Raw genomic sequence first — 13,180 nt, 5'->3', positions numbered from 1 at the left:
GAGTAACCAGTAAAAAATAAAAATGTATCTGTAAAACTCATTGTCAATGCATTTCTCATAGAGTAAGATCTGATTAAATCAATTTTTAGATGTCACAAGATGTCACGGACACCTGAAATTTATGTTGTTGGCTAATTTCTCACCAAAGGGAAAATTCTTGATCCATTTTAATTAAACATCTGATTATCCAATAATTGCAAACTTAGTAGTTCATCTCTCATCCTTAAAGCTGTTCAATTTGCTGTGACAATACATTGATCCCATCATCTAATTAGAAAAAATGACTGCTAAAAAAACTGTATTGCTACATTGCTGCTTTGTATTATATTAAATAAATAGGAAAATTAATTAAAATTAAACACTAATGGACTTCTTAAAACCCTTTTTGTTTAACCAGGCCTTTGACACAGCGTGAGACTTTGGTCTGCTGGTGTTGTTTTACTGTTTTGTTGTTTTGCTTTGGTTTTATTTGGTGTTTTTACATTTTTATGTCACTTATTTATACCTGCTATCTTCCACTGTTTTAAACCTTTTAGCTGTTGTTTATGTTCTTTTGAGCTTTTAATGAATGGCTCCTTGTTTGACTGAGATCATTTTAAGGCGTCATATAAAAAAAAAACTTAAATAAAACTTAAACTCAAAATCAGACGGAAATCTCCTGAAACTGGCTCTACCAAAGAAGGAAAACTTCATTATCGAAGATAAACCACAACTAATGCATTTAGTCATTTGAGCAAACACCAATAATCTATTCATTTGCATGATTCTTTTGCCAGAAAGTCCTTTAGGAATTGAATCAGGCTTGTTGGTTTGTTCACAACTGAAGTAGATTACAGCAGTAAAGAGCCTATGAGGTCATTAACCTTAAATTCTTTCGGGTCATTATTAATAAGGAAGCAGTACTTACACCTTACTAACAACTACATCATTGCAAATGGGTAACGTACAACACAATTACTCATGCGTGACAGCTGCGTGCAGCTTACATTAGTCTTTTGAATACTAGATAAGATAAGATGTTCTTTATTAGTCCCGCGTTGGGGAAATCCTGCATTCCATTTTTATGGTGTTCCATGAAATGGCCACACAGACTACTGCAAGACACACCTACTCACCCTTTAAGATGCAGCCGCACTCTCTACTACCCTCTATTGACCCGGATAACCCAAAAACGTGCAGCATCCATATAGGTCAACGCCCCGTACGAGTGTTTGAGTCCCGTCTGGCTCTTTTTTGACGCGTGTCAAATTCGCTGCTCGACGCCTGTCCAAAAATACGCTCCAGCCATGTGTGGAACGAGCTCCTGTCAAAGGTTTTTGCGTCATCGCCACATCGAACCATTGACTGTGTATTTGTATATCTCATATACAATCAATGCATAGTAGACACAAACGATGTTCAGAGATCAGGTTTATTTACTTTGAATCTTCTTCGCTTTCATGTGAATTGTTATCCTAAAGACACGCACACCTTTCTGTCCATGCTTATTAATCCATGCTGTTCATGAATTCAGTTCTACTAAATTGTCACTCGCTGTCTTTAAAGCTTCACCAGGAAATCTATTTGCTGGTAAAGCTTTTTCTGCAGCGCTCTTCTCAGTATCATCCATCTGCTTGTGCCATTCTCTAATTCGTTTAGGATCCAGCACTAAATGTCGTCCAGATTCCTCACCAAAATGTTCTTTGGCTTATGCCACTGCGCAAAATTTAAATCGAATGAGTGTTTCTTGCCATCACTACCTGATCACTACACTGGCTCACAATACAAGAGACGTGCGTGTCGCATGACTGTGTACGGGGCGGAGGGATGGGGGATTAAAGAGCCTGGCCACTATAAGAGACTGGCATCTAAAGTAACCAGCACCTGTTGGACCCGGCGTCTATTGGAGATCGGTGTCAATTAGAGAATCCACTATTGGAAGATATAGGATATTTACTATTAAATGCTCATTGTAAATAAGAACAGGAGAATAACACAAGTATTTATCTGATTCAGAAGTGGTTTTGATCAGAGAACATATACATCTTTTTCCTTTGGCTTTACGGCTCTGAAGGTCAAGTAGGCACAGGTTTAAAAACAGCTCATAACATAGTTTAGCCAATCACAAGCAAGAAATCATTGTTCCCTAGAAAGTGCTGGGGGGCTCATATTATTGATTTTTATGACATGAGCCTGCAGCCAAGAAGATATTTGAATGAGAACTGTATTTGGCCCCCTGGCTGGGCTTTGCATTATTGTAAAAACGTTTTCTCTTTACCAATGCAGAATAGTCTTTGTCCAGCTTCCCATCAGAATGATAACCAGTCTCTTCACACTCTTTTTTTTGTGCTTGTTGTTATGATTTGCTTGATTCATTTTCTATAGTTCTAACATTTTTATTTTTTTGGATTTATGTGGAAGGTGCCATTGACTCCACCCATACACCTGTGGAGCAGTCACAGCCGCCTGCACTTTGCTAATTAGCAACACCGTGTTTAAGGAACTCTCACTGAGCCTTCAGTGTCCACTTGGTCTATTTCATGACTAGTTCTCTGCAACTATGTACAAATAGTTATGTGTTTGTTAATAACTTCTTGGGACTTTGTCACATCTTTGTTTGTGGTTCTTCCCTGCATCTGGGTTTTCACCTGCTTGTCTGACCATGACAATTGTGTTGTCAAATTTCAATCAAATCGAAGAGAAACATCTTTTTACAGTTAACAATCTCTCAAAAAGTGGACAATCAAGTCAGTTTATTTTAAAGTCAGTCTTTCCACTCGATGAAGGATGAAAATTCCTCCAAATTGTGCCCTTTGAAGAAAGTTCTAGCTATAAGGAGAACATGTATTTGGCAAAAACTAAATAGATAACAAACAAAATGAAAAGGGATAATTATTTACACTTAAGCGAATGTCCAAGTGGCCCCAGGTACGTCTGAGATCAAACTGTAGGGATACGTGAATATGTCGCTTCACTGCAATACCACAATAATAATGTACAATAAAAACAACTTAAGTGTTGCTGATAAAGGTATGGAACGCTTCACGTTTTGTTCTGTTTAACACATTTGGTGGTGATGCTGCTGTTAGGTCTGGTGACAACCCTGTATTTTATTGTTGGGGTTTGTTTTTAAGTGATTTATGTACTGTAAGCTGAAATTGTGTGCTTTTTACATGACAGATATGCAGGCACTTTTTTAAAAATCATCTCTGTACTTTGTTTCATAGCTGTTGTGAGATTTTGTCATTAGATGGGCAAAGTGACAAAGGACAGTAATTGTTACTACTCACCATATCTGCTCACAGAAGCATCACAGCTTCCCTGTCACTTTAGGTGATTGTTCATAACTGTAAATAACATCAAACAGTCATGTCACTTTGTTTTTGTTGGTGGGGCACTTTGGGGGCAACATTTTCCTTATGACTACAACCAAAATTAGGAACAGAAACAGAACACACAGACAGACTCTAGCTTAAGTTGCTTTCCAGGTGTCTTTTCCATAGTTATACCTTTACAGTCTATAGAAAACACAAAATGAATGACTTTTCTTTTTCTTTTCACAGAGCTACATTCATGGAAGCAGCCAGGCTCAGTTTGTGGCAGAGTCACACATCATTCTTCTTTTGAGTATCCTTTCATAATATCATTTTTGTGTGTGTGTTTAAAAATGTCTTGTTTTCTGAAGTGTTCTGTAAAATGTCAGACGGCTCATATTGCCAAAACTTTTTTTTATTGTGGCCATCACCTTGAGGTAAGAGTTTTGTGTTTGGTGTATTACCGGTAGATATTTAGTCACCTTTGATGAACACAAAGCATTTAAGGTTTAAATTTCCTTCAGACTTCCACCAGCAAGATGAAACTAACTGACAAAAAATACCAAGAAACTGACTTCTATTAAAGGGTACTTGTTTGAAAATCTACGTCTGGTAAGAAAATGTGTGTGCCTTTTGCTTTTTTGAGGGTAACATGTTTGGCATTGTAGATGTTTAAATGTGTATTTGAGGACCTTAGTTTGCTTGTGTACTTACAGAGCTGCTTTTGTGTATCTGTTGTGGAGGATACTGGTTATTCCAACTGTTGGGTCCACTCCCATCGGAAATGACTGGTTCAAGGTCACGCCTGCTGCACAGACAAACATTTTGTTTATGCTCACACGGGTTTGCGGTTTTTGTGCCGCCGTCTGACCACATTTAGAGAATCCACAAGGTTTCACAGGCGGACACGCTAGGACACCTCCCTTTGCTGCCTGTGCATTTTAGGAGAATCCTTCAGCCCGTTTCTGCATGGATAAATGTGTTTTTGTGCAATTCTCCACTCTCAACCGTATTTATCCATCCAGCCATTCAATTTCTACCTCATTGTTAGAGGAGTTGACGTTATAATTTTTTTCTTCATTTTATTTTAACATTTTCTCAAAGACTTCTAAGGGCTTCAATGACTAACTTTGTTGAATTGCATTCAAACTTGGAACCTTGGAAAGAGTTACAAAAGCATCTCTAAGAGTTTTAGATTCCATCGACCCAAGCTTACACATATAATGCAGTTTGCCAATTAAAAAAATAAAAGATAAGTGGTAGCCTTGTTGTAAAGTTGTCAAAAAAACAAAGCCCTAAAACTGCCTTACCAGCTTACAAAGCCAAACTAGTTGTCACAACTGCTCTTACAGCTAAAAACAGGCTGTTTGCTGTCAAAAAATGGGCAAACCTGTACTGAGGAAGCAGGTGGCCCGCAGAGAATATTAAAGACCCCTCAGTGAGCATGCTTATGCACATTTCTTCCTACAAGATGCTGCAGGCACATTGCCCTTACACCACAATCTAGTTGTTAGTGAGGTGTGCCGGTAAATATTGATTCCTTGTTGACCACCCACAAATGTTGCACACACTGACTGGGTGTATAGGTAATACGTACGAGCCCATAGGATGCCAAAATAATGTCCATACAAGCTAAACTGTTGAATTTTCTAATTTCTAACACTCAGGCTGCAAGAACGGAGCGAGCAATGGCCGCACAAGGAGCGCGCCTATCACTTCCTCTACGGCTCCCTTGCGCAATGCACATGATTTGGGGTTGTTGAGAAAAATGCAAAAATCTGTTTGACATGCCTGCGCCACACCTACTTCACCATTACTCACCCGAAGGTGTTGTTTAAGTGTTTGCTACAAGCTCTCGCCTGCAGCATGCCCTGTGAAAAAACTGTGCATGAACATTCTCGACCTATGGGTTTAGGAGTGGTCTACGATCTTAAAAGTTTGCGCGGACCACCTTCATATCCCGTATAGATTTGTCAGTTTTTTGCCTGCAGACAGCCCGTATTCACCCATAAGGACAGCTGTGACTTAGTTATTGTTTAATGGGGAACATCTGGGGAAACTGTGCAGGTGCTTTTAGGTTAGTAGATGATTAGTTTGTAAAAATAAAAATCGCCTTTAAACATTCATGTCCTGCAAAATTAGGGCAGGTTTCTCCACAATATTCTATTTTTTTTTTAAATTATGTTTTAGTTGGTTTTATGAGCTGGAACCCCAATTTATATATATACAAAAAAATAAATAAATACTTCAAATCAGTTCAACAGTGGGCCCAGATTCTATATTCTATGAAAGTTTATTGTTTCTAATGGAATTATGGAAATGAATACACTTTTCCATGATTGTCTAATTTTTTTGAAAGGGTCCTGTACTTCACGATACACTTACCACACGCACAGCAATCCATGTTTATCAGCTCCCTTGAGGTGGCTGTACAAGCCTCAAGTGAGCTGCAAGAAACGCACCTGTGCCCCTCTGAGGATTCAGGCCCTCCTATTTACAACCCCCCACAGGCCTAGACAACCCAAAAAGCCACCGCACCTATGAATCAACACTCTGTACGAGTGCATGCAACTAAGGTTTTAATGAAGTAAAAAACAAGTATTTAAAAAAACATAGTTGGGAGATAACAAATCAAGATTTGACTTTTTTCTTCTTAAAAAAATGAGAGAGATCTGTTATGATCATCATAGATTCAATTCAACTGTGAGAATGTCAAAAATAAAATCAGGGAAATGTTATTGTATTGTTCAGGAATTAATTTGTATAATGGTGCAGAAAATTAGGTTTTGAACTACAACAATAAACCATCTTACAGAGTTACTGCCAAATACTTTTTTGCCCCAACTGTATATTTGAGCATAAAAAAATAATGTTAAAAATGCTGGTCAAAGGTCAAACATTTGTCCGTGAGCCCACTATTATTTGAATAAAAGTGAAGGATGGTAGCTTTCGTCAGTCAGTGTGTTTCGTTGTTGTGAAGTGTGCTGTGTTGATGTGTGCACTCGACTTTTGTTAGTTTATCTCTGCAGAGCTGACACGAGCATACTTTTTGAGCCTTTGAAAAAATAATTGAATTTGAAATCCATTACGATGCTTTCCTTCTCAGGCTTCAGCTCTGCTGCTGTGCACTACCACAGATTTGATCCCATAGTTTCCAGAAAGTTGAACCTTTCTTCAGGAAGAGTAAAAAAAAAGAGATAAAAAAACTTGATAGACTATTAATTGTTGTTTTTTTGTTGTTTTTTAGTTATTTGAAAACCCTAAAGTTTACTATTTCAGTTATTGTTTGTTCCTTGATATACACTCCAAGTTACATTCTTTGTAATTTGATCTTAAGCATTAATCTAATAAGTGGGAATGATTTTCAGATTCTGTGATTGCGTCACGTTGTGCCCCGCCTCCTGTTTTGTTTTTTTCTTTTTTCTTTGCAAAGAACTTGCTGTCCTTGCATTTTGGTTGGTATATGAACTCATCTATACATGCATGTGTATGTTTAAAGTTCTTTTCTGGGTCAGGATGTATTTTCAACCCGGTACCTCTCATATTTGTGGCCCGTTTCCTTGACAACCTTGTCCCAGATGCTGCAATCACCATGGGGATGGTTTTGCTCAATGAAGCTGCTACCTCCAAGGGTGATGTGGGAAAGAGGAGAAGTAAGTTGAAAAATAGCTATTTTTTCTCTTTCATATTGTGTTTATATTTCTTGGTCCATTTTATACTCCACTAACTATCTCTGGAAGGGATGCATTGATTGCCCCGCTGATAGCTGTAATTGACAGATTTTTTAAGCTGACCGTTGACCAGAAAATCATCAGGCTCTCAGAAACTTCTTTCAGTAAAGTGAACACTTCATTGGGATGGCCACAGGCAAGATTGTGTTTAAATTTCAACAAAAACTTATACAACTTGGACAAAACACTTCTCTTTGCCTCCTTGCTTATTCACATCCAGAGGAATAGGAGTGTATAAGAAACAAATTATAAATTTAATTTACAATTTTTTTACTCTAAAAATATTAACTGTAGTTATACAAGTTGGGTATATATATCTCACATCTAGTCCATTTAGACTGATAATGGCGAACCAACCAGACATTGTAGTGGTGGATAAAGAACAGAGGAGAGCCGTTGTGGTGGATGTGGCAGTGCCAAGCGATGGGAACATCAGGAAGAAGGAACATGAGAAACTGGAGAAATACCAGGGACTCAGAGAAGAACTGGAGAAAGCCTGGAAAGTGAAGGTGACAGTGGTGCCTGTGGTAATTGGAGCACTCGGGGCAGTAACCCCCAAGCTGGAGGAGTGGCTACAACAGATACCTGGAAAGACCTCAGACCTCTCAGTCCAGAAAAGCGCAGTGCTAGGAACAGCTAAGATAATGCAGGACCCTCAAGCTCCCAGGAATCTGGGAGAGGACCCGAGCTTGGAGGAGAAACCACCCGCGGAGGGTGAGAGGGGCATTATTGTTAGGTAATGCAACATAATGCAGGAGTTGCCCAGCCAGTTTGATGGATCAATTAACTTCATAATAATAGAGTGCAAGTCAGTGCTGTTGCATAAAAATTAAATTTTGCTTGAAAAAGTGCAGTAAGTTAAAAGAGTTGACAGATGCTCTTGTTTTACCGGTAAGTGTTTTGTTTTTGGGTTTGCCAGAATCAAACACTTAAACAGTCTGGCCACCTTTAAGTTACTTTTAAAGCAAATAATCAAGATGTGTCTTATAGTCTTCCTCAATATTTCACGTTTTTTTGTTTACATATAGCGGTGCTACAGTCTTTTACACATAAGAAGAGATATTGATATTTTGGCTAATAGATATTTTCAATTGTGACTATTCCTAAATCTTTCACATCTCGTTCCTCTCATTTATTTATTTTTTTATCTGTCGTCTATCGGGTGTATTGGGCCAGTCCACCTCTGCTAATTCCAGCAAAGTAAAGGACTCATCTGCAGATTGCATTAGCATTATTGCAGCACTAGAACTTTCTACATGGAATCTAAACAATGTCTTTGGAAGCACACAGCTCAACATGCAAATTCAATAAACTAATCACATAATATCACAGAGAGAAGTCATCAGTCATTAACAGAGTGAGGATTAGGCTTACATTTTTGAATAATCAGCGGTTGTGAGTGTTAAATCCCTTACGTACATTTCCCATACTGAGTGCAACTAGACAAAATTATCTGCTGCTGCCACAGGCATTTGCATCAGAACTCTGAGCTCTCGCTCTATTAGTCAGCAAGGGAGTTACTAAATGGGGACATAGGCAGGGTCATTGAATGGGATTTACGAAAAAAGGTGAAGAAGGAATGGGTAAGATTGAGTCGGGGAAAAAGGGAGAGCCATTGAAGAAAAGTTTTAACGTTCCATCCAGCAGGATTTCTTGCATAAAAATACTTGTTTTGCTTCCTGATCCGTTTGTACACGGTTGTAGTTTATCTTTATGTTAAAAATGTTCTATTTCCATTGTAAAATTTGTTTTTTGCTCAAATTTTATTAAAAGTAAGAAACTAACTCCACAAAAAGATAACACATTAGTAGCCACTGATTGTTCTTTTGTATACATCTTGCATAAAGTCAGTGTGGAAATGTCTATGATTAAACAAACACTAAAATCCTATTTGGGATTTTCTTTAAGTGTTCCTTTTCTGTTTCTCTAAGTGGTAGAATTGCAGCTATTTTAGTAAGGAGGATCGGGATCCGATCACATGATCAGAAATTAGGCCCTATCCCGTAGTTTCAGGCTCAATTGGAATCTGATGTTGTATACCAATCAGGGATTGGATGTTAATTGTATTCTCATTATCAGTGTTTTATATTTCAGGCTTATGATTGCAGATAAATATTCTACTTGAAGTCGGCGTATCATAACCAGATCACAAAGTTATATTTCAAAAGAATAAAAGATCAGGTTTTTGTTTCTTTTTAATGAGAATGTCTACAAAGTCCGGGAAAAAAGTGTTAAAACAAAATCCATAATGTCTCAAACAACCCAAACTGATAAAGGGTAAAAGTATATTAACATGAGCTAGTCACGAATCTTCTTCTTTCTCTTTCGGCTTTTCCCATCAGGGGTCGCCACAGCGAATCATCCTTTTCCACCTCACTCTATCATGGACATCTTCTACCCTAACATTAGCCAACTTCATGTCCTCTGTTAAGACATCCATGTATCTCCTCTTTGGCCGTCCTCTTGCCCTCCTGCCAGGCAGCTCCATCTCCAACATCCTTCTACCAATATATCCACTATCCCTCCTCTGAACATGTCCAAACCATCTCAGTCTGGCTTCTCTGACTTTGTCGCTAACACAGGCAATATGAGCCGTCCCTCTGATGTACTCGTTCCTTATCCTGTCTAACCTGGTCACTCCTAAGGAGAACCTCAACATCTTCATCTCCGCTACCTCCATCTCAGCCTCTTGTCTCTGTCTCACTGCTACCGTCTCTAACCCATAGAGCAGAGCTGGTCTCACCACTGTCTTGTACACCTTTCCTTTGAGTCTTGCTGACACTCTTCTGTCACACAACACTCCTGACACTTTCCTCCACCCGCTCCAACCTGCCTGCACTCGCCTCTTCACCTCTTTTCCACACTCCCCATCACACTGAACTGTTGACCCCAAGTACTTAAACTCCTGCACCTTCTTCACCTCAGCCCCCTGTAACCTAACGCTTCTACCTTGATCCCTCTCGTTCAGACACATGTATTCTGTCTTACTACGACTGACCTTCATGCCTCTTCTTTCCAGAGCAAACCTCCACCTCTCTAGCTGTTCCTCCACCTGCTCTCTACTCTCACTGCAAATTACAATGTCATCCGCAAACATCATTGTCCAGGGAGATTCCTGTCTTACCTCGTCTGTCAGCCTGTCCATCAGCATAGCAAACAAAAAAGGACTCAAAGCTGATCCTTGGTGTAGTCCCACCTCCACCTTGAACTCCTCTGTCTGACCTACAGCACATCTCACCACCGTCATACTTCTCTCATACATGTCCTGAACTACTCTGACATACTTCTCTGCCACTCCAGACGACCTCATACAGTACCACAGCTCCTCCCTCGGCACCCTGTCATACGCCTTCTCTAAATCTACGAACACACAATGCAGCTCCTTCTGACCTTCTCTGTACTTTTCCATCAACATTCTCAAAGCAAAAATGGCATCAGTGGTGCTCTTACGGGGCATGAAACCATACTGCTGCTCACAGATCTCCACCTTCTTCCTAAGCCTGGCTTCCACTACTCTTTCCCACAGCTTCATTGTGTGGCTCATCAACTTTATTCCTCTATAGTTGCTGCAGTTCTGCGTGTCACCCTTGTTCTTAAAGATCGGAACCAGAACGCTTCTCCTCCATTCCTCAGGCATCTTCTCACTCTCTAAAATCCTATTGAACAACCTCGTTAGAAATTCCACTGCTGTCTCTCCTAAGCACTTCCATACCTCCACAGGTACGTCATCAGGACCAATGGCCTTTCCGCTCTTCATCCTTTTCAGAGCCTTCCTAACCTCATCCTTTCCAATCTCTGCTACTTCCTGCTCCACAACAACCACATCTTCCTCCCTTCTTTCCCTGTCATTTTCCACGTTCATCAGCTCCTCAAAATACTCCTTCCATCTTTTCTGTACACTCTCCTGGGTTGTTAGCACCTTTCCATCTCTGTCTTTAATCACCCTTATCTGTTGCACGTCCTTCCCATCTCTGTCTCTCTGTCTGGCTAGCCTGTACAAGTCCTTCTCTCCTTCCTTTGTGTCTAACCTGTCATATAGCTCATCGTAAGCCTTCTGTTTGGCCTTTGCCACCTCTCTCTTCACTCTACGCTGCGCTTCCTTGTACTCCTGTCTACCTTCCTCAGTCCTTTCTACATCCCACTTCTTTTTAGCCAACCTCTTCCTCTGGACGCATTCCTGTACTTCCTCATTCCACCACCAAGTCTCTTTACCGTCTTTCCTCTTTCCAGATGACACACCTAGCACCTTCCTACCTGTTTCCCTGATAATTTCTGCTGTAGTTTCCCAGTCATCTGGAAGCTCATCCTGACCACCCAGGACCTGTCTCAACTTCTGCCTAAATTCCTCACAAGTTTCTTCATTCTGTAGCTTCCACCACTTGGTCTTCTTTTCTGTTTTCCCTCTCTTCTTCTTCCTGACCTCCAGAGTTATCTTACACACCACCATGCGGTGCTGTCTGGCTACACTCTCTCCTACCACCACTTTGCAGTCAATAACCTCTCTCAAATGACCTCGTCTACATAGGATGTAGTCCACCTGGGTACTCCTACCTCCACTTCTGTATGTCACTCTATGTTCCTCTCTCTTCTGGAAGTAAGTGTTGACTACAGCCATTTCCATCCTCTTCGCAAAGTCCACCACCATCTGTCCCTCCAGATTCCTTTCCTTCACACCAAACCTGCCCATCACCTCCTCATCACCTCTATTGCCCTCACCAACATGCCCATTAAAGTCTGCTCCAATAACAACTCTCTCTCCTCTGGGGAAACTCTCTATGACCTCATCCAACTCACTCCAGAATCTCTCCTTCACTTCTAACTCACAGCCAACCTGTGGCGCATACCCACTGACTACATTCACCATCACCCCTTCGATTTCTAACTTTAAGCTCATCATCCTGTCTGAGACTCTTTTCACCTCTAGAACACTGTTTACAAACTCCCCCTTCAGAATCACACCTACCCCGTTTCTCTTCCTATCAACACCATGATAGAACAGTTTGTATCCTCCAATACTACGTGCCTTGCTGCCCTTCCACCTTGTCTCCTGCACACACAGTACATCTACCTTCCTTCTCTCCATCATGTCTGCCAGCTCTCTGCCTTTCCCTGTCATTGTGCCAACGTTAAGAGTCCCTATTCTCAAACCTATGTTCCTGCCTTTTCCCTTCTCTCTCTGGCCACGGGCCCTTCTGCCTCCCCTCTTTCTTCGACCAACAGTAGTCAAATTTCCACCGACACCCTGTAGGTTAACAGCATCGGTGGCGGTCGTTGTTAACCCGGGCCTCGACCGATCCGGTATGTCTAAAGTGTTGTGGATGATTCGCATGGTTATTTTGGCAATTTTTACGCCGGATGCCCTTCCTGACGCAACCCTCTCTATTTATCCGGGCTTGGGACCGGCACAGAGGCAACTGGCTTGCAACCCCTGTGGCTAGATTATGAGCTAGTCACGAATACTCATTATATCTATGCTGACATTACTTGAACATTACAGGAAATTTCCCCATCGTGGGACTAATAAAGGAATAGCTTATCTTATCTTATCTTATCTTATCTTATCTTAAAAGATAAGCCCTATTCCTTTTTAGGAATTTTTAATGGAGTCATGAATCACATCTGATCAAAAATATTCAATAGTTCTGAAGATAATAAAGCTACAGCCAACATGCTCTCACAACTAATTAACACCTATTTTACTAGTTCATAATTAACGTTTTTTTCTAGTTGATAGTTGCTATATTTTTGCGCAATTGTTCGAGCTACTTGTGTACGTCCACAAACATGCAGGTTTAGGGCTGGAGGGTACCGTAACATAAAACACACAATGGTTGACTTTTAAAGTTTTTATTGGATAAAGGAAGGAGGGGGAGGTAGGGACCAAGGTTGGGCCAAAGGGATGAAATAAATAGAAAAAAACACAGCCTGGCTATCACCATCCTAAAACTAAAACAAAGAATCAAAAGTCTCAGTGACGTATCTACAAAAAGGGAATGAATACATACAAGAGGTGGCACCAACCAACTTACCGAGTGCGAATAACAGAAGATAAGCTACATGATGTGTACAGGGTACCCTGTCTTACCTATCCACAAACCTCCCACACTCTAGCATGAAGGGGACATAAGCATTCATGTGAAAGTTATGGTCAAGAAA

At 40.4% G+C, this 13,180-nt stretch overlaps 1 protein-coding gene across 1 annotated transcript in view; it reads left to right on the top strand.

Moving 5' to 3' along the window:
- The window catches only part of LOC101168184 (tumor suppressor candidate 3), a 91,092-nt gene that overhangs the window by 66,431 nt on the left and 11,481 nt on the right, over nt 1–13,180 (top strand). The window contains exons 7-8 of the mRNA XM_004066213.4: nt 3,543–3,606; nt 6,872–6,946. Coding sequence (XP_004066261.1) covers nt 3,543–3,606; nt 6,872–6,946 — 139 coding nt within the window. The remainder of the gene's footprint in view (nt 1–3,542; nt 3,607–6,871; nt 6,947–13,180) is intronic.

This window comes from Oryzias latipes, chromosome 1 (genome assembly GCF_002234675.1).
Source record: "Oryzias latipes chromosome 1, ASM223467v1".
NCBI lineage: Eukaryota > Metazoa > Chordata > Actinopteri > Beloniformes > Adrianichthyidae > Oryzias > Oryzias latipes.
The sequence above is the reverse complement of the archived record's forward strand: the minus strand, read 5'-3'. Positions and strand labels throughout refer to the sequence as shown.